Below are 23,654 nucleotides of genomic sequence, written 5' to 3' on the forward strand. Positions count from 1 at the left end.
CTATGAAAAAGTCTCCATTCTTCTTCAAAAATTTGAGGAATATCATTATTTATCTTTACTTAAAGAATAGAAGATTTTTCCTCTCTATGATTCTGCAAACCGTTTTTTTTTTTTTTTTTTTTTTTTTTTTTAACTTAGACCAGGTTTCTTTAACAGGCAGTTCCCCCCCCCCTTTAGTCTAGATTTTGAAACTTTATAACTTTGTTTTAACAGGCAAGTTCTTGCATCAAATCATTGAGTTCTTCAAAGGACTGCAGTGATGTTTGACCAGTTTAATTCTAAATAGCGTGATCAAAAGCACCCGTTAAAGGACTTACACAATCTCTGTCGCAGTATTAAAACATGAATAAAATCGGCAAATAAAAAGATACAAATATTAAAATCAACAGCATACATAAATACGCAGCATCAACTGTCATAATAGCTGCAAACGCCATTGAAATATTGAAAATATGCATTACTTCAAATGCTGGAACCAGTTCGACAAAAGTAACATCGGTTTTGAAAGCGGCAGTTTCACAATATCTAAGAACCGTTAAAATTTCTTTTATAACTGAAATGAAAGTTTTTTTTTTTTAAGCTGTGTTTGTTTTCAGTGTTATTTATTCCAACATTTATTATTTACTAGTTGGTACCCGGCGCGTTGTTGCCACAGAAGAAATAATTTTGGAAATATCGTTTTAAATTTGAGATAGCTATCTTGTTTAATTAGGGATGATAGAAAGAATATGTACTTCCTTGTCGAAAATGAATGCATTCATCGAAATTGATTGATATATAAAGGAAAAGTATAAATAATATTCATTCTATTTTTATTATTATTTTTTTTTACTTTATTATTCAAGTATACTTTAGGGTAGGCAATATTTTTTGTTTTTCCGTCTTCACAAAAACAAATAAATTTCTTGGCTGTCCGACTCGTGAGCATCCAGCATACAACTGGCTATGTGAAAAACATGGATTTTCTAGGTTCAAAGCAATAAGTTGGCAAAGTTTTATTGCCATCGGATAAATAGTACGGCAGCGCATAAAATACTAACAAACAAAAATTCATTTTTATATATTAGATATGAATTCCCAAATCTATTGCTTTGAAAAAGTAATCAAAATGCGATGAATAGCTAGTGAAAATACTTTTTGTAAATTTATATTTCTTTCATAATTCATGCATAATTGATTTGTTGTAAATAAACTTAAATTACTAATAAAACATTAAATTTTATGAAAACATGTTTTTAATGTGTACAGTTTCATTAGTATAAAAAGGTTATCATACTTTTATAGACTACTCCTCTGCTTAATCTTCTAGTAGAATCTTTTAATACATTGCTCCTTGGCAGGTTAAAAAAAAAGTCACAAATACTATGAAACTTTGGGGAGTCTTAAAATAAAATAATTTATTGACGAATACATATTTTAGAATATCCGTGCAATATAATTTTTAATGCCACTTTCAGAAAAAATATCGAAATCAAAAATTATGAATTGTTTTTAATAAAATGAAATTGTCTGATGACGTTGATTGAAACTTTAACAAAGTTTGAATCAGTATTTTTTTAATAAATACATTAAAAGAACGAACTAACAAAATGTTAAACGAATCGTTGTTAAAATAGTCTATCAGTGCATGATGTAGAGCAATCATATTGTATTTAAAAAAATAGACATTCCAACAGATTTCTAAGGTATTTGTTAAATATGGATGTTTTACATCCGATAATTATTTTGAAATTTTCCACATTTCCCCATCATTTTAGATTGTAAATCATAATCCGCCCACGCTAAATGAAAACATCTTCCCCTATCATCTACGGGGAAACCACCACAAAACCCAGGATCCCACCCACTCACTCCCAATGTGCTCCTCTGCTGCAAGCGACCCTACCTGCGCTAAGTTCAGCTTATGATGATGGACTTGCCCATCTCGAAGGGAAAGTGGTGGCTATTGGTCCTAGAAACAGACATTCGGCGCTAAACAACGATTCTTCTCACATCGCGCTGGACCTGTTGCTTGGAAGGAAGATATCGATCACTTCTCCGCAGTCCCCAGCCAGAGGTTTCGTTTTCAAATCTCGATCTTTCTACACATATGTAGCCATCTTTTAGAATATATTGGTAAGCATGATTTATACCTAATCATTAGTAATTGATTTTACCGATAAACTAAATGTTTCACTCGCCATTTTCCCCCTTGATTCTCTTTTACTGGATTTTTCCTTCGATTTTATATGTTTGATAATTCTTTTTAACCATATTGATTATTATCGTATTCGCTTTTTGTCTTGACTAGTATAGTTTTATGAGTTTTTCTGTTGGAATTCGTACTTTTATCTGTATGATGTCTCTTACGAATGATTTCATTTACAAAGCATTGATCATAATGGAATGATACTATTTTTGATGAGGTATTTTTTATTGTATTGACTCTTCCGATTTCTTTTTTTCTTTTTTTACTACGTTTTTATAAGTTTTTCTGCTGGATTTCGTATTTCTGTTTGTATGATGTTTCATATAAATGATTTCTCCATTTACAAGATATTGATTATGATGGAATGATAAGATTTCTGGTGAGGTGCCTTTTTTTATTGTATTGACTCTGCCGGACTTTTCGTGACTACATTTTTCTGAGGTTTTTTTTTTTTAATTTTTTATTTCTATTATCATGATATTATTTTTAAATGATTTCTTCATTTACAAAATGTTTATTATAATGAACTGGCAATATTTTTGGTGAATAATTTTATCACAGTAGTGATACGATAATAAAGGTAACGATGTTGGACGTATGTAGTCCTTCTTTGGCTTTTTTTAAAAAAATATTTTACCTTTATGGTACTTCACTTATTTTGTATATATATATATATATATATATATATATATATATATATATATATATATACTGAAGTTCTGTAATATTTCATAGAAAAGGCACACTAATGGTAAGTATGTGAATCAAGTATTTTTAAGTAAGACTACTGTTTATACTGTAAGTACTTCTTTTTCTTTTTATATGAATGAATTATACGCTTACATTAGAAACCAAGCTGTGATGGATGTGGATCAATTTTATTAAAGTTGGGTTTTTTTTATTATTCATTTTTTAAACGTTTAAATTTCAACGGTAAGTGGTGTAAAGAAACGTCACTGTTTAAAAGGTCTGTGGAAAAATATATTCAACAAATTCTGAGAAGAATTCGTTATCTTTTATGCATTTAATATATTTTAAATGTTTAAACAATCAATATTCAAAGATACCTCCTGTTGCTATGTCCGAAGTTCTTTAAGCGGGTGATTATAAATAGACTATCGATTTTTCTGCGCAGGCAACCCTGGACCCCCGGGCAGCGTGGGTGAATTTATTCTTTTAATTTATTGTATTCCGGAGTTTCCATATGTCTGATGAAAATGGCGCAATAAGTAGGATGTAAGGAATTTAAATTGTTATATGAACCTACTAAATTTTTTTCACTATCCGAAGATAATACCTTTCTGTAAGGAGTGGAAAAAATAACTTCTTGGACAAACTGTGATATTTTATAGTACCGAATTCCCAGATGCGCAGTTGCACAGCGCAGACTTTTCTTGTTATGCTTTAAAGCTGGAGGGAGAACATTCGAGACCGTCAGTGTTAGACCGACAGTCGAGACCGACAGAATAAGAATAAATAAATGAATCAAAAATAATTTGAAAAGGAATAAGGAAAAGGAGGGTAAGTAATGATAAATAAAAAATTAATTGAAAAAGGCTTTTACAGTAGCCAAATTTGAATGAAATTTCTGGCATTTCTCTTTTGATTTATTCGATTTGTTTTTTACACTTGTTGCTGAATATGAAAGAAAGAGTTTGAAAAATTATTTGACTTATTGTTATGGTTTTATACAATTGTATATTGTTTATTTTTATAATGTTATTGTTTTATACAATTGTATTTGAGATTTTAATTCATAGTTTAAGAATAATCGACTTCGAATAAAACATAAGTGACTTTGAGAGACTGAATTTCTTAAAGAATATCAGGAAGCGTGTTTCCATTTAAAAATTACATAAAAAATTAATTTCATTTTTAAAAAGTTTTTGTGGTTGCCAACAAATACAATTAATACAGATTTCAATGATCCTAAAAACTGGTTATAATAGTCATGCATGCATGGTTTTTGTTGTTTTCTTCCTTTAGATTTTTTTAAAAGCTACATCAAATTAAATAATTAATTTATTAATAAGTAATTAAATAATTAATAATAAAAATAATTAATTAATTAAATAAGTAATAATAATAATAATTAATTAATTAAATAATAAATAATAATAATAATAATAATGAATAAATAATAATAATAATAATAATGAATAAATAATAATAATAATAATAATGAATAAATAGTAATAATTAATTAATTAAATAATTATTAATAAATAATTATTAATAATTAATTAAATAAATAATTATTAATAATTAATTGATTAATTAATTCAGATTCATTCGAAAAAATTCGCTGTCTAATAAACCCTTCAGAACATGACTATGCACTCATATAAATTATGAACTTATTTTGTTTTCCATATGAACATTTTAATCGAAGAAAATGACAGCTTCTTCAAACTTCGTTGCCAGTTACTTTAACTGACCCTACTTGCTGATATTGATTCTTTTCTAACTGCCCATCAATTTCAACGCAATCGAGGTATGGGTATGTTCTTACAAAGCCGACATCAGTATCTTAAAGATATATTGAGGCAAAACTTTGTTTTCTATTAAAAAGACATAAATTATTTACAGCATATTTTTGCTTGATATCCAGCCCTTGCTGCTGATTTTTCACTTTGTTTTGTTAATTTTTAAAATTATTTATTTCATTCATATTTACCCTTTTATCTGTATATTGCAAAAATATTTACATGCATTTTGTTGCACCTTTTTAAGGATTTATTTCTAATAAATTACTTGTGTGATCCTAATTATGATTTTTTTTTCAGGTGACAAACTCTAATACGACGTCTCGCAGAGTTTTGCTGTTTGAAAATACCGAACCGGTGTAATTTGTCTGTAAGTATTATTACATTTATTATTAAAGCAACAGTTTCGCTTTTTAAAGCTTCGATTCGATTTGATTTTTCAAACAGCCTGGGTCATTTAACTGCAGTTAGCTTACGCATTTATGTGCTTAATAAAAACATAAAATCAAAGACAGAACAAGTCTATTTTAGAACAATAAGAAATTTCAATAAAGAAACGGAAACATTATTATTTAATAAATATTAATATTATTTTATGAATATTTATTATTTGTAGCTATATTAATCGAAAAATTAAATTATAAAAGAATGATTCCTGACTCTCAGTGGAGCCACGTACATACATTTTATAAGAATTTTATAAGTTTGTAGAAGTCTTTCAAAGTACGGAAGAACTGTTTCTCATATTTTGTGAGACTGTTCTCGTACCAGATTCTTTACTCACGGTTGAAATAATTAATTCAGAAAGTTATTTTATTTAAAGCACTTTTTTAAAATGATCCATTCAGTTATCTCGACAGTAGTATTATAATTAGTAAGAATTTGATTGGAACTTCAAATAATTAAAATGAAATATCATCAAATTCTTCTGTAATTATATATATTTCTCTTTAAAAATATTTGTTTCATTCAATAACTGGTCAGTTTTTCATTAACTTTATCTTTTGTAAAAATGTATACCTTTGTGTCTGAAAAAAAAAAATCATTAAATGGTGTCATACAATTTATTTGATGGCAGAAAAGGTTAAAAGTAAAATAGAAGTTTATGAGAATCTGATATAGAAGGCCAAAAACTTTTTTTTAAAGTGTTTATGATTAGATTTAAGAAATTTGCTTTTTGTGTGTGTGTGTGTATTACAGACAATAAAATTCCATATCATGACATGTTTCTACTTCCTAGATGTTGCTCGATAGTTGTAACCTAGCAAAACCAACTAATTTTTTAAGGTACCAGTTGTGAAATTCTTGATAAGTAAGTGAGAGAGGAAAGTAAAAATGCTTTTAGCGTCGATTTACAGTTGTTTTGCAACTGTAGTAGCTGTTAGTTGGGAATCGTGACCTGCGTACAAGTAAACGTTAAAGTAGAAGAAAGTTCCTTTCTAAAATGAAATAAATCGGTGGTTTATCTGAGATATTTCGAAAGAAGTAAACTGATCATCTTTTTTACAGTTAAAATTTTCCAGTTAAAACGTTTGTTAATTATAGCCCGTCAGGATTTTGTAATAATAATAAAAAAATAATAATTAAATCCAGAAGTACCTGCGTATATGAATAAAGATCCTCAGCCATCGTAGAATGTGAACACTGCCACTTCCATATTTTTACGATATCCTAGATTTTTGAAAGCGTAGAGGAAATGTATATGTGAAAAAGTATGCCCTAATCGAAATCAATTTTTTCTCTCTCTCTCTCTTTTTTTTTTTTTTTTTTTTTTTTCCAACACATCCAAATCGCAAAGATTTTCCTGAAAAATTCAATGTCAGGGGTTTATTCGGTAAACGTGTCGAGGGTTTTATTTCACAAAACAGGCTTTACAGTAGTGCACTGAAATGGCTTTATAGCAGTACAGTTTTATTCCACAAAAAGGTGTAATGCGATTAAAATTTCAGCATCGATACTTAGATCACTTATGATCACAATAGAAAAAAAAATTGATACCGAATCAACTGCATTTTATACATGAATTAAAACTAACTCTGAGGAGAAACAAAAATCTCTCTAAAACAGTGGAAAAACAACCATGAGTATATTTGCATTTGCACGTATTGGCAAGTATTTGCATTTCTAGTTAGATGGTAATGGTAAAGCTGCTTTCGACTACAATGGAAGTCGGCAGCTATTGCAGATGGATGGCGAGTTTATTTTTCTGTTAAATCTACAAACTCTTATTTACTTTTAGTGTATGTACTACTATGGAAATGACGGCTACGGCCAGTTCAGAGATTTTGCCAATACTCCGCCAAGGAAAAATGAATCGTGTTTAACGAGCCTAAAAGTTAAATTGACTACGAACTGATATTTGTCGAAGTGTCAATTGCAAGATTGTTTAAAAAACCGCATCCCAATATATTACTACAGATGATAGAAATTTGCTTAAATCTCTATAGTTGCTGTCAGTCACAACTAAACCTGCAAAACATTATATTAATCTAATTCAGCGATATTTCAAAAAATATACTCAAATACTGAGAAATACTGAAAATAGAACAGAGATAAGAAGTATACAGTTCTTGATGTGATGTCAACGTCTTCTAAAGGGCAACTTAAAAGCTCCCGGAGTTACTTTGATAACTGTATGTTCTTTATAAACACCAAGAACGCCGGTTGCCAAAGGTAACTTCGGGAGTTTAGGACTTCTATTTTTGCATCATATACGTCATTCCAAAATTTACTCTAGGACGTCAGAGAGCAGCAGACTCTATGAAGTCATGAACATGTAGTACAACGAATGCATTAAGAGAATACTTAATATTTGATAATTACCAATTATTGATTATGAGGCTCTACCAATTATTGATTATGAATGAACTGTGTTTATCTCTTTTATCACAAGTGTCCAATTACTCAGTGGTAGATAGTATATTTAACATAACAAAATTCCAAAAGCTAATGTCGAAATCCAATTTTTTTGAATAAATTTAAGCTTTGCTGAGAAACGAATTCTTCCATAATTTTTTAAAGAAAATAACCAGTTAGTTATTTGATATCGGATCTAAATTTTGAATAAATTAATTTATAAATATTCGTTCGGAAATCTTGTTAAAATATGTAACTGATAATAATTGACTATCATTATAAAAACTTAGATGAATGTCTAATAAAAGTATTATGAATATCAAAAATAGATAGCTTTAAGATTAAAGCCCTACTTAGGAAAACAGAACTTCATTAGAATGAGTAATATATTTCCTTTCAATAATGTCATTTTCCCTTTTCACATTTTCTTTGATACACATTTTTGATGCTTTATCAATATTTTTATCAAAAATAGCTAAAATCATTGGATTTTTAAATACCATAGGCGATTGAAAAATTCCTTCAGAAAAACTGCCAAATTGTCGTTATTTATGTTTTAACGTTTCTCTTAATAGTTTAAAAAATTAAATCATTAAATGGAGCATCAACTGCAGATGACCTCAACTTCTGAGTTTTGCTTTAACAGTCATAAGAAAGAAAGAAATTTTCTCAGACCGTTTATTTCATGTACTATTCAAGACAATTTCTGTCTAAATAAAAACATTTTAAAAAATTAAATTGCCTTTGACATCCATAAACTATGATGTAACGTTCCTAGCGTGCTGATTTTGATGGTAGAGTCTGAATTCCTTTGAACTAATTCCGATTATCGTGCTGCAATTTTTTTTATTTTTTATTTTTCGTACATTAGAGAAATAATTCATTTTATTCAGTATTTTGTTCAATTATTTATACCCGTCCATTTAATTTTCTTTTCTTAATAATTCAATTTTTCTTAGTTTTGCTTAAAGAAAACAACGTCTGTATTACTAGTTATTTGAGATAATTCACATTCGAAAACACTTCATAGCATTTCTCCGTTCATACGTGTCAACAATGAAAATTTATCATCTTTCGATCTGCATACTGCTCTAGAAATATATTCGCGCTATCGATACGACCAATGTTGGAATTGACTCTCGAAAATGCTGTTCTTCACGCTTTGCTAACTTTATATGGATTCCCCTCTTCTCTACGGCTCTCTTAGCCTCTTGTTCAATTTTTATAATTTCTAACGTATTAACTTACGTATTGTCAATTATTTAAATATGTTATAAACTCATGTTCATGTTCTCTCTGTGTATTTGTCTTATGGTGGGCATATTATTATTATTATTTTGAAGATTTTGCCAAAAAGAGTATATTTGCATATTTTCTTCAAAATGAAACGTCACACATGGAATTCTTGCATTCTCCCAAAACAAGAGGCTTTCGTGCACTACTCAAAATATTTTCACTTGGGATTAATTAACCTCCTCCATATTAAAAAACAGCATCAGTATTACTTGTCGGTTAGATGGAAATTTACATCCCGTAATTTAAAGATACTTACTTCCAATTAAATAAATATTTCGATCGTCACTTTTCAAATTAGAAGCCATATTGAGGTCGACGAAGGGAGCAGCATGACATAAAGGGATTAGTCGCTGTCTATACCCACTGGTTTTCGCATCTACTGTCTCGGGACATAACATCTAAATTTGAATAAATAGTCTCTAAAACATCAAAAAGAGCCGCTTATACACACACACACACACACATATATATATATATATATATATATATATAGATAGATAGAGAGTGAGAGAGAGAGCTTAATCTTTGTATGCATTTTAATTTATTATTATTTTTATATTCTCTTAATAGATAAGCGGTACAAAGACGCTCGAATAAGAAAGTATGGAAGAAGATGAAAGCACGCCAGGCCCTTCAGTCAATTATTGTATGTTACATCACATTGTTGCACAACCACCAACTAATGAATTCCAGCAGTTGAAGACGTTAAGACGCATTCTGAAGCGTGGTGCAGATTTGTTTCATCTAAACGAAGAAAAAAACCCTCCATTGCATCACGCTGTTGCAAATTATGGCGGGCAAATAAAAGCTATTAAATATCTCCTCAAAAAAGGTGCCGACCAGAAAATTTTTAATGGAAACGACCTGACTCTATTTCAAGTAATAAACTACAGCAAAAAATCTTACAAAATATGCAAATTTCTTTTTAGAGTAGGATACAACCTAAATGTCATCAGAACACCTTTCCCGTTACAAAAGGCGGTGGAAAGTGAAAACTGCAGTGTTAAAACTGTGAAGCTGCTGATAGAAAACGGAGCTAGAGCAAGTTCCCAGACTTTACTGAAGGCAGTGCAAAATACTGCAATCAAACCCAAAGTTATTGAATTACTTTTATCGTATGGTGCGAATGCTAATACGAATGGTGATTTTGGTTATAGTCCATTACATTGTGCCATAAGCAATACTAACATGAAAGCGGAAATTGTCCATAGTCTTCTGTATGCAGGAGCTCCAGTCAACGCAAGAACCACAGAAAGGGCATTTACTCCCCTTCATCTGATGACTAGAAAGCAGCATCAGTGCCCTGTCGTAACTGAAATGTTATTGGCATATGGCGCTGATGTGGATGCGAAATGCACTATGGGGCGAACACCCCTGATGTATGCTTCAAGAAAGAAAGGGGGATTTGAAATTGTAAAGATGTTATTAGCATGTGGGGCTGATCCAAATGCAAAAGACAAAGAAGGCTTGAATGCTTTGCACCATGCTCTGATGGGTTTTTCCCCCAATGGTAAAACCATAAAGTTACTTATAAGGCATGGAGCCGACGTATCTTGCAAAGCGGACGATTTAACACCGTTTGAATGGTATATAGAGGGCCCACCCGACAGATTCACTCCAGGAGCGTTTCAGGCGTTTTTTGAATATGGGGTAGATGTGCATTTTAAAACCTCAGATGATAAATCTGCTTTGGCTATCCTACTGGAAGAATGCACAGATAACTTAGATGCCATTATATTTCTATTAAATAATAGAGCTTGGTGCACCGATTATGAATTAGAGTGGCAATCGGCTATTAATGAAATTGCAGATAAATGCACGGAGACATATTCAACAGACCTAGAAACTATAATTAAATACGCCATTTTGCACCAGTTCTATAAACATGGCCAGTTTTTTCTCCTACACACTCCAAGCGAATATGTCGCAATTAAATCTCAGTGTATTCATGAGTGCTTTAAAATGCATTGTAAAAATCTCCCACATGGCAATTTACTTCATATGTTACTCACACAAAAATTCTATAGTTGTGATGAATGTATGAATGAGATATTTATGCATACTAGCGATAATATTGGAATGGTTTATTTCGATACATTGTTAAAAATGATAAGCAAAAAATTTCTTTTGGAGCGTTTGCAAGCTCAAAAAGTCTATACTATTTGTAACAATCGAATAATAATGTTGAATAATGATTGTGTCAGAATGATTGGAAAGTATATGGATAAAACACAATTATATATGTCGGTTTTAGCGTTTTCTGCTTAACCTGACAAACGTAAATATTGAAGATGTCTAAGTGAGGAGGAATATGATCAATAAGATGATGAATGCTCTTTTCATTTCTCTGGGGTCAAATATTTTATTAGGAAATATTTTCTATAAACACATAAATTCATCACAACTATTATTATTTTAAAATTTTTGAATTATATACGTTTGCATTTCATGAGGCATTTTAACATCACTATGAGGTTTTTCAGAAATGAAAACAAAATTCATATTTATTTTTTACGATATACTTAAGGGTCTCATTATTGAATATGTCTCTGTAAAATAATGTATTGAATATTTCATGGGAAGATTTACAAAGAGTGAATTAACATAACTTACTATTTGTACAAATATTCAAAATAAATAAATATTTGATATTCAAAATCCCGCAAGGGTTAGTTATGAATATTAAATGAAATATTTGTACGAAATGAAAAGTGAAAGAACAACTATATACTTCAAAAGTATATAAACTATGTACTTCAAAAGTACAAGAATAACTATATATTACAGCTGTAATACTTCAATTCATCAATATTTTTAATATTTATTAGTTCAGAAGTACTTCTCAGAGGTACTTCAGAAGGAAGTATTTTAATATTTTGGAACTTCATGAAAGTGCAGTTGTTTAAAAGTTATATTATAGGCATTAGATATAAAATCATGAAATGTTCCTACAAAGATAAACATTGGCATACGTACTTTGTAAACAAAATGTAGTGCAATTAGTTTCTTTATTATTCTAGGACATATTCTAAGAAAATTATTTATTCATTTTTCTCTGAATTCAAATATTTATTATTTATTCCATTCATATATTATCTTGGATACAATATCAATGTTCTTCTTATTCGTACAAATTATTTAGAATTGTATGTCTACCTATTACATTGTTGTATCTTATTCTTCCTTGTTGACAATTTTAATTCATAAGGAATTGTTTAAACTACGGCAAAGGGACTAATGCAACATTTGAAATTCATTTATATCTTTCTGATGCTTGAATCCAATAATATGTAAACATTTACTGCATTGAAATGCTGCTCATAGGGCACATCTTTCGTCACCAGTTTTCCTGGCAACTTGAACCTAGTATATAAGCTATATACTTACAATAAAACTAATAGTTAAATTATAAGTAATGAATAATTTAATAATCAATAAAGCAGCGGGTCATTCTCATATGTTGATACAATTCTTTTTTGTTGATACATTTTTTATGGAAGTGGATTTTTTTTTCACGATAAACAAAATTAATGAGTACCAACTTTTTTGTTTGTGCTATTTAATTAGCGATGAGAAAAATTTTCATTCTTTATGTTCAGTTTTTAAGATAGATTTAATTTCTTTTAGTTTTGTTTTAATTTTTTGTCGGCCAGTTTTTCCATTTCATCTTATAGATTGCAATTGCATTGCAACATTTTAATATGGCATTAATGTAATTTTTAATTTGTTTTAAAATGTTTTGAATTAAAATATTTTGCATTTATTATATGCTATAAGTATTACTATGTGGACACACTTGTAGAAGCATCGACAGTTGCTTAACTATTTGGAAGGAACTATTTAAACTATGTTTTAATTGTGTTTATATGCCTTATAAAAATATTATTATTTGTAAATGTTTAAACTTTATTTCTCTAATTCTTTCCAAATTTCTGAGATTTCAAAATAAAGTGTTATAAAACGTCTAGCAGGTATTATGTTATAATACATTATTTAAACATGCTAATAATTATTATTAAAATATTTGTTATATAATAGAAAGAAAGCTGTTAGGTGCAATTTTAATATGAAGCGTTTGGGAAAAATATTAAGTAATAAATTTAAACATTTTTATAAGTTTTAACTGGTTTAAACTTTTAAGTGATTGAAAAAAAGAATGTGTTTTAGACCTAAAATTAGAAGAATAGTCATATATTAGTGGTGTATTATGAATTGCTATGTCCAATATAATTCTTCAAAGGATGGATTGCGAAATAAAATTAAGAGAGAGAGTACTCCCGAAATATATACTAAATGGACATTTTTTGTAGTCTAAAAATCATTAGAAATACAATAAATGTACCAAAAAAATAATTGTACACTGCATTGCTTTATATAAATGTTATATGGAAAATATGTATCTGTAGTTAGTTTTAAAGTAGTATCAAATGAATGTAGATAAAATATTTAGTAATATATCTAGATACTTTTATTCAGATAGACAGCTATTTGAGAAAAAAAATATCTTCAATTTAATTTGCAAAGTTACTTATGTTATGCTTTGATTTAAATTTTTAGATGATTGAAATGTTGAATTTTATGTATTGAATTGTTGTAAAATGTATTGTGTCTGGATTCAATATTATGCATGTTTCTTAAATTAATCAATGTATTTTCTCAGAACTTCTTGGTGTAAAATTCGTCAAAGTATATACTTATGATAGTTCTATATAGACGTCATGATGTTGAATGTAAAAAATATTTGAATATCAATTTTATATGTGATGTTGCGACTAATCTAATCACATTTATAACTGCAAGCGTTTTTAAAATAAAATTTTTATAATATTTTATGCAGAACATAAATTATACTGTCAGAATAAAATTGTTGAATATAATTTACTGTATTTATTGGTGCTAAAAAAACATTGGACTTACGATCGCTTTTGATTTTTAACTTATGATTATTTTCTGTAAGACAAGTGTTCGTTGTAGATTATTTGATGATCTTTTATATCTGAATTGCAATGTTCTTTTTATTACATAATACATTTTCTGAAAACCTTTTCATTTTCAATTTGTCAAGGTGTATACCTTTTATATTTGTTCATTATAATTCACGATAATATGATAATTGTTTATTAAATTGGTGTGAGGTTAATGCACCTAGTCATATTTATAACAGTAAATGGTTTTAAAATAATATATTATGTAGATTTGAATAGAAGAATTTTGTAGGTTGTCCAAATAGAATGTGAAGACTGTATTTAATTGGATGTTGCACCTCTGTCAAAATATCTGTATCATTCTGAAAATAAAAACGATTAATGTAGTGCTTTATGATTTTTATTTCTTCATTTTCTCTAAAACAACATTTAAAATTATTTCCAATGAAAGTAATTTCTTTTCCAAGAAGTAATAAAATAAAAGAATTCAATGCGATATACAGAAATTAATATTTTAGAAAATGATTTGCAATTAATCATTTTGTTATTTGAGATTGCTAAAATTTGCTTCTTAAAACTACTTGTAATAGGATTAAATTAAAAAAGATCAAAAGAAAAACCACTTGGTTTTAGAGACTATAGAGGGAAAAAGTATTCCGATGTATTGCCTAAGGCTCCCTAGAAGGTTTTGTATATCCCGGGTCGAATTAATGAATGTACTACTGAAAAGTTAAGCTGAGACATCCATCAAACAGCATAATAAAATTCCACCAAAACATAAAATAAAATCCACTGTTAAATTCTGTGAAAAAAATATTCACATGAAAACAGTATCAATACAATGCTTTAAACTCATATTTTTGCTAAATCATATGAACTTTTTATATTTTTGTAAGGTAAAAAATATCTACATAATATGGAAAGTTGTGTGAGAGGAGTAAGAACACTATTACTATTTATTTTATGAATTACATCATTATCATGAAATTTAAGATGTGGACTGTTTGTTAAGAACAACAGCAACTGAATGAAACATTTTAAGAATAGAAAATTTAGTTTTAAAGAAACAAACGTATCTATATTATTTGGAAGTCATGCAAAAAAAAAAAAAAAATCCAATCACTCTGTATTACCATTTCTTTCAATTAATTTGTATATTCATTTTCAAGTTTTTATATACTATCATTTATCACATCCTTAAGAACTTCTCGGCAGTACCAATCAGTTATAGACGTTGTTATTAACTATTGGCAATGTGAATTCTCACCTCCAATGAATTAAATCTCCAGAAAGAGGCCTTTCTGGAGCATATATTTAAAACGAGTCGGACAGTTGTTTAAACAAAAGATATCACCAACTTCAGTTATTAGCTTTTTGAGAAATACTTCTTCAGTAGATAGAAAGTGGTAAAAAAATGTACCGGTCATTCCACGTCGACTCGACACAGAGTGTAAACCTCACCACCTCAGATTTTCTTGAAATTCGGCACAGTTATATAGGCTTGGTGTAGGCTTGAAAAAATATGAAATTTTATTTAGACATGTCAAGTCGCTTTTGAATTAAAGATCTCTTAAGTTCTCATAAATGGGGCTTAAAAAGCGAGTAATAATTTTTTGAATTATTTTAGAAGCCTTCTTCATTGAGCTAGAAGCTACGAATAGGTATGGGACACTATACAGTGGCGGTCAAAAATGTAGAAACACTCTAGAGAAAGTTCAGTTTTGAGGTTTGAGGGCTCGCATCTATAATATATTTAAAGTATTGCCATAAAATTGCATATCATTCAAAAATTAATTTAATTATAAACTCAATGCAATGAAGTTGGTTTAATTATCTGCATTCGATCAAAAGTTCCCCTCAGGGGCTCACCTACTATAGGTGAGTACGGGTGTCCCAATCCCGAGGTTCCCAGGGATATTTACTCCATTTATGTTTACTCTCCCCTCCGCCTTCTGCTGTCTGCTTGATTCTTCCATCCCGCGAGGGAGCTCTCCATGTGAAGCTGTCGCCGCTCTGTTTGCTTCTTGCTTCTCATGGACAGCCAAAACCCCACCTGTTGGCCGTACGTGGTGACCCATTAGACAGACGGTGGTGCACTGTGGTCCCCGGTGTATCAATCAGCTGGTACCTAACCAACTGAGTGGTTAGTCTGCTAGGGATCAAGCGAAGCGGTTACTTCTTGTGCTTGGCGTCAATGGTGGTCACTGTCCCCGGGAGTAACTCCGAGCGTATAGGTTTCGGCTAGCACTAAGGTAAGCGCCGAGGCTGGGAGTGACCAGAGCCGGTGGCTGCTTTCCCTTGTTGGTCTCCGTGGTGAGTGGTGCCGCTCCGGCCTGAATTGTTTTCGATATCGTATGGACTCCTCCAAAAAATCTCTCTTCAGTGGGCATCAGAAACAATTATATTTTACATCTCCTCAACCGTTTGATACATATTTTGTCATAAAAAGAGTCTCGGAGAAACAAGAAACCTTTAATAACGTTTTACCATTTTTAATACAAAAAGCAATTACAGCAGTTGTCGGTGAAGTTAAAACAATCCGTAAAATGCACTCTGGTGACTTGCTGGTTGAAGTTTGCTCGAAAAAGCAAGCCCAGCAAATCATAAAATTAAAAGCTCTGGCAACTATACCCGTCACTGTTAGCTCCCACATGTCACTGAACTATTCAAAAGGTGTAATTACATGTGGAGAGCTTTTTAACGTCCCGCTAGAGGAAGTAATAATGGAACTCAAACCGCAAGGAGTGACAAATGTACGCCAAATTAATATTCACAGGGATGGGCAACTCCTTCCCACTAAACACTACATCATTACTTTTCATAATCCGAAATAATCTGAATTTTTATATGCAGACTATATAAAATTACCAGTGCGGCCATGTATTCCAAACCCTTTACGATGTTTTCAATGCCAGAGCTTTGGGCAATCAAAAGCTAACTGCCGCGGGACCCTCACTTGTGCCCGCTGTGCAGAAAAGGGCCATGACAGCCACCAGTGTTGCGCACCAAAAAAGTGCGTAAACTGCGAAGGCAATCATACCTCTTTCTCCCGAACTTGTAAACACTGGCAATTAGAAAAAAAGATAATAGCAATTAAAGTAAAAGAAAACTTATCCTATCCTGAGGCCAGGCGAAAGACTTTGGTCCAAACCCCTAAACCTGGCATAAGTTATGCTGCTGCTGTACAGAAACCATTCTGCGAAAATTGTTCATGCAACAACTACACAAAACGCAAACTAAAAACAAAACCCAACCATAAAAATTCAGATTCTGAAATAGAAAACTCTACAACCAGTACTCCTGAACCCTATCAAACAGAAACACACAAAACAAAATCCAAATCCAATAAATCCCTCAAGCTGAAGCTATCAAAACGTGGCCTATCTGCAAACGTTTTAAATACGAAATTTAAAAAATCAACATTACGTACATCTGTAGCACTGGGACTCACAAATCAGGGTGTAGTCCATAAGGACTTAACGTCTATTTTTAATGGAGCACACAAGAGTTCCGAATTTATCTCACTTAATCCATTTGAGGAGGATAATGAAGAACTTAAAATGAGTTGCTATCCCTCGCAACCTCCAAGCAATGTCCTTAATTCTTCCCTTGCAACAAGAACTTCTTAATGGGAACCTTTCTTTCTTGATATTGTCGCGGCATTCGGTCCAAATTAAATGATATAAAGTCCATTTTTATCAAATTTCCTCCTGTCTGCTTAGGTGTTCAGGAAACTTTCTTGACACCAAACATTCCCATAAAACTATGTGACTATAACTGTATATGAAAAGATGCAGACACAGGATCTCACAATTCCGGAGGTGTCTGTATCTTTACTTCAATTCTCTATCCAAACTCGCCTATCAATTTATAAACTTCCCTACAGGCTGTGGCTGTACAAGTTCATGTACGGAAGTTAGTCACAATTTGTTGTATTTACTTACCGCCACATGATGCCATCTGTCAGCAAGATCTGAACAACTTAGTGGACCAGCTTCCTTCACCTTTTATATGGCTAGGTGACTTTAACGGACATATCACTTTGTGGGGTTCGGGTACAACAAATTCTCATGGGCTGCAGATTGAGGAGATTATTTCTAATAACTGCCTCTGCCTGCTCAATAACGACGAATTGACATACTTTCACGAACCTACACGGACCTTCCACAGTCTTGACTTGGCCATTTGTTCTCCTGAACTTCTGCCGTTACTAACCTTTGCTGTTAACAACGATTTATATAATAGCGACCACTTTCCTATTATGGTCTCCCATGCTGATAGAGGTGTTGTGACTATTTGTCCGCCGCGTTTCCTATTCCAGCGGGCAGACTGGACTACTTTTTCGCAACTGGCGGATATCACAGAGTCAATGGTCAATACATCAGACGTCTCGGAAGCAGTATTGCAAGTCGTTAGCACCATAATGAATGCCGCTAATAACACAATACCAAAATCATCCCCACGTCTACGAAAATTTCGAAGACCGTGGTGGAATGAAGCATGCCGTGACAATCTCAAATAACAGAAAAAATTTTAGAATAGGTTCAGAAAGTACCCGACAACAGAAAATCTTGTTGCTTTTAAAAGAGCCAAAGCACTAGCACGACGCATTCGTCGTCAAAGTCAGAGGAATTCATGGATATCATTTGTTTCTTCTATAACATCCTGTACTTTTAGTAAGACCTTGTGGAAAAGGGTAGAGGCTGCTAGTGGGTTTTATAGCGAATCATCCCTTCCTATTTTATATACTGGAAATATGATGCATTCTGCTCCTTTAGACGTAGCCAATATCCTTGGCAAAGCATTTGCACAAGTATCCGCAATAGATTCTTATGGTCCTAAATTTCAGGCAATTAAAAATCCCGCGGAACGATTACCCTTGCATTTTAATGACAGAAATACCTATTCTTATAACTGTGAGTTTAGGATGTTTGAGCTAGAAACAGCATTATCTCAAGCCCATGATACCAGTCCAGGACCAGACGGCATTGCTTATAATATGCTTTGGCATTTGAATACTACTTCCCTTTCCAACTTGCTGTTATTTAGCAGAATTTGGAATGAGCAGAAGTACCCTTCACAATGGCGAGAAACTATTGTGATACCTATCTTAAAACCTGGCCAAGAATCTTCCAATCCTCTGAACTACAGACTGGTTGCTTTAACGAGTTGCCTTTGCAAAACTTTTGAGCGAATGGTCAATGCTCGGCTCATATACGAATTGGAGAAGCAAGGATGCATATCCTCGTCGCAAAGTGGTTTCCGTAGAGGTCGTTCTACCTTTGACAACCTCATTTTGCTGGAAACCCATATCCGCAATGCATTTGTTAAGAGAAAACACCTTGTATCCATATTTTTCGATATAGAAAAAGCATATGACCGTGCTTGGCGCTTTGGCATACTTTCAACACTTTTTAACTTTGGTTTTAGGGGAAGGTTACAAATCTTTTTACAGAACTTTTTATCTAATCGAACATTTTGCGTTCGTGTAGGCAACTTTTAATCTAATCATTTTATTCCAGCTGAGGGAGTTCCCCAGGGAAGTGTCCTCAGTGTCACGCTTTTCATCGTCCATCTCAGTCAGATTTTAACAAGCTTACCTTCATCTGTACATGCCAGCCTCTATGTTGACGATCTGCAGATATCATGCCAAAAACGCGATATAAATTTAATTGAACAACATTTACAAACCGCCGTTGATAAATTGGAAACTTGGTGCGATAACAATGGGCACACTATCTCTCCGAAGAAGAGCCGACGCTTCCACTTTCGCCGGAAAAGAAAGATTCACCTTCATCCAAATATACCTATTCGGAATACTCAAATCCCTGTGGTGAACGAAGTAATGTTTTTGGGAGTGATTCTCGATCGGAAGCTCACCTTCCTTCCGCATATCTTATATTTGCGGAGGAAGTGTGAGAAATAATTGAACATTTTAAAAGTGCTCTCGAAAACATGTTGGGGTGCCGATCGAACCTCCTTACTCCGTATTTACCAAGCAGTAATTCTTTCCCGAATTGACTATGGGTGTATGGTGTACAGTTCCGCCTGCCCATCAGTTTTGAGGCGACTTGGTAACCATTCACCATTCTGCTTTGCGTATTTGTTCAGGTGCATTCCGTACTTCTCCGGTTGAAAGCCTATACGTTATATGCCATCAGCTACCTCTATGTTTAAGACGTAAGAAATTGTCTGCCATATTTTATTTTCGAACAAAATCTGTTCTCAAACATCCTTAACGATATTCGTGTTAGAGCTGTGGATTTCCTTAGTTTCCCACCCTAAGATATCCCGCAATTTTCTTATTTGAATCCTTTTATTGGAATTTTATTTGAATCCTTTTTCTTATTCGATAAATCCTCAACAGCTACTGTTGTTCTCCAACATATCTTTTTATATCATCGCTATCGGTATTCCATTTTTGCCCCAATTTTCACGGATAACTCGTAATCAGATGGTCATGTCGGTTGTGGAATCATACTTCCATCCGATACACTGAGCCACCGTCTTCATAATTGCTGCCCCGTCTTTACTGCTGAGTTGGTAGCAATTTTCTGTGCCCTCCAGAAAATTAGATCATCCTCTCAGCTTCAATTTGTCATTTATACCGATATCATGAGTGTTTTGAAGACACTTTCACACTATCACAATCGGGTGCATCCTGTTTCGATTAAAATTTTATTTACTTTGCAACTTTTGAAAAATGATGGCTTTCAAATAAATTTCTGTTGGGTTCCGAGTCATGTCGGCATCTTCGGGAATGAGATGGTAGATTTGACCGCAAAATCTGCAACTACCTTTTTAAGTATAGGACTTCCCTTTTGGGACATCAAAAGGTCTATTGATCATCACTTTTTTTCGATTTGGCACAATTCATGGGATCTACAGATCAGAAATAAATTACATTCTGTTGAAACGAACATTGTTTCTTGGCCTGTTCATCCTATACGTGAGATGGATGTTAAGTTGACCCGTCTCCGTATAAGGCATACACGTTTCACTCTTAAGCATCATATATTGGGCCAAAATGCGCCTATGTGCAGCAGCTGCCAAGTACACTTTACTGCTCGTCATATTTTAATTCAATGTCCTGTTTTTAATGTTTATCTTGCTCAATTTTTTAATTCGTCTTCATCAACATCGAAAGACTTGGCGGGTGCAAAATGCCACCCAAACATTTTTAAATTCTTAAGAGCTATTGGCTTTTTCACTTGCATTTAGCAGTTTTTTTTTCTGTTTATGAGGAACATTCTTTTTTTAAGTTCATTACATAATTGCGTCAAATTTTTATGAATCATTGTTTTAAATTTTAAGTTGCTAAAATCATTTCTTACGTCATACTTAAGCAATATTATTTTTACACATCTATGTTTATAATTTAATAAATGAGTGTTTTTTTAAATATCTTTTATACTTTTACTATTCCATTGGCGCAGTATAGCCAGACATGGCTATTGCGCCAATAAACCAAACAAAACAAACAAACAAACAATCTATCAAAAGTTGCAGCTAAGTAACAAGTGAAAAGAAGCACAGTTTGCTGAATTCAATATGAATAGCTTTTCCTCAACTGAATGCAGTCAATGAGCTTGAATGTTTAAAGAGACAATCAGGTATCATTTTGTTTTGGCAACGAATTAATTAGATTACAGTAAGATTAAAATCTTGATATCATTTATTGGAGTTCAAACAAAAATAGTGATTGCAAGTAAATTGGTTGTTTTGTATTGTTTTCTTTCATTTAGTCAGCTTACAAAACGTAATAAAATTATAGAAATGGCACAAAAAGTTGACGAGTAACCTAGAAAGCGATGTAAAATACTGCTCTTAAGTGATCAAGGCTACAGTTATGGAGAAATTAAAAGAAAAATCGGTGGAAACTTAACCAAAGGTAGCATTCCTTAATTTTTGAAATATAGGGAGATTCAATCTCTACAAAACAAAACTGGTGAAGGAAGAAAAAGGTGCGCAACATCAACTAATGATACGAGAATTAAAATACTAAGTTTAAGTAACAGAAGAAAATCATCTGTGAGTAGGGATTGCAATATCGGACCAAAATTTTAATACCGGTATTTGGTATTTTTTAGATCTTAATACCGGGATACCGGTTTTAATACCGGTATTAGAAATTTTAGAAAAAAAAAGAAAACACGGGCATTTTTTGTTGTTGTTGTTGTTTTATTTGCCAGTTTTATTAGAGAGTGTAAATATCACAACAAATAATTTTGTCACTTATAAATTATAACAGTATATAAAGGATCACAAAAAAGTAAAGGAACATTTTATTTATTTAAATAACAAAAAAGTAAAGGAACATTTTATTTATTTAAATAAAAAAAAGTAAAGGAACATTTTGTTTATTTAAATCACAGAAAAGTAAAGGAACATTTTTTTTATTTAAATCACAGAAAAGTAAAGGAACATTTTTTTTATTTAAATCAAAAAAAAGTGTAAATATCACTATTCAATCTGTGGTACTATTACAAATTTTTGGAGTGTGATCTTAAAAAACATAATGCATCAATTGTACAGTCATTAAGCCTGAAAAGTAATATTGTGCAAAAATTACCAGCTGTCGAAAACGCTCTTTCGGCATCTACGCTAGTAGGTGGTACTGTTAGGAATGCGCAATATACTTTTTCCAAGTATTTACCTCTAAATCCCTCATCTTCAAATAAATGGATTTCTTGTCGGATGGTTATGGATATAGCTGATTTCTGTATTGCATTTTGGTTCGTTGAAATTTTTTTATTTATCGATAATTCTAATTTTTGTTCAAGAGACAATTCCTTTTCACTATCAACATTAGTGTCATCATAATCTTCGATAACTGAACGGAATTCTTCTGAATATGGATAGGTTTGTAGATAAAAAATTTTAAGAAAATTTACTGTAAACTTAATCAGATTTGAATTGTTTATTTTCTTTTCTTCTTTTTCATTTTCATTTTTAAAATCATTATAATTATGTAAATACCATAAAACATTTTCTATTTCGGTATACCTTTCTTCTGTGTGATTTTTCAATGTAATATATAATTCTTCAGATACTGATGTGTGCTGTTCTTTCAGTGACTGCAACATGAAATTTATTGTTGCATTAGCTGTTAATAAATTAGAATCTCTCCGACATAATGCCTCAATAATCAGTTTTATTGGAAGTAGAGCTGATACAGTTCTGGATATTAAGTCGAATTCACTATCTGAAAAATTAATTCACAGGTTTAGGTCGATTATTGCTTTTTGGATTGGATTTCTCGGTTTCAAAAATCGTTCCATCATCAGAAGTAAACTGTTCCGACGTGTTTTAGAATCTAATATTAGCCTATATTCGGTTTTATTTTCAATTAGTATATATATTTTAGTAATATGTCATTTTTTATAGAGGAACGTTTAAATATGTTAGCAATTTTTCGCACTTTATAAATTATAGGAAGCAATTCTTGATGGGTTAATATTTCATCCTCATTAGCAATATATTCTTCAACAATTACATTGTCATTATCTTCATTGTCAATATCACTCTCATTCTTACTCTCTTCAAAATTGGAATCCGAAGTTTCTATATCCACAGTATTTGGATTCTTCTGTTCTTTATTTTTTGGTATAATGCATCTATTATTGCTAATTGAATTCCATGAGCATAGCACAATTGCTAATTTGCGCCAATCAACTTTCCAACTTTTTTCATAACTGTTGCTTCATTAGTCGTTATGGATACAATATCTTCTTTCAAGGATAATCCATGTATCGCTAATTTAGATTTAAGCAATTAATTAAGCCATTAATTAGCTAATTAATTCAGCCCGTTAGGGAGACATAAAAACCAAAACGTATACTATTTTGCTATGTTGGCGATCCCTGAACATATAGTGGAGACAATTTTAAAAATTTCTAGTAA

General features: G+C 31.6%; 1 protein-coding gene across 2 annotated transcripts; it reads left to right on the forward strand.

Annotated features, from left to right (window-relative positions):
• Positions 1 to 1,964: 1,964 nt before the first annotated feature.
• On the forward strand, positions 1,965 to 14,134 carry LOC129961083 (transient receptor potential cation channel subfamily A member 1-like). 2 transcript variants are annotated; one of them, XM_056074898.1, is made up of 3 exons: positions 1,965 to 2,115; positions 4,975 to 5,044; positions 9,397 to 14,134. In XM_056074898.1, exon 3 carries the CDS (start codon positions 9,430 to 9,432, stop codon positions 11,092 to 11,094), a length of 1,665 nt encoding a protein of 554 aa, XP_055930873.1. In that variant the 5' UTR covers positions 1,965 to 2,115; positions 4,975 to 5,044; positions 9,397 to 9,429; the 3' UTR covers positions 11,095 to 14,134. The 2 variants fall into 2 exon arrangements, with proteins under 2 accessions (XP_055930873.1, XP_055930874.1); XM_056074899.1 differs by lacking the exon at positions 1,965 to 2,115 and adding an exon at positions 3,635 to 3,709.
• Positions 14,135 to 23,654: the final 9,520 nt, after the last annotated feature.

This window comes from Argiope bruennichi, chromosome X2 (genome assembly GCF_947563725.1).
Source record: "Argiope bruennichi chromosome X2, qqArgBrue1.1, whole genome shotgun sequence".
Classification (NCBI taxonomy): Eukaryota; Metazoa; Arthropoda; class Arachnida; order Araneae; family Araneidae; genus Argiope; species Argiope bruennichi.

What these genes read in the sequence shown, in the direction of transcription:
- LOC129961083 (XM_056074898.1), top strand. Translation starts at nt 9,430, where the DNA reads ATGGAAGAAGATGAAAGCACGCCAGGCCCTTCAGTCAATTATTGTATG.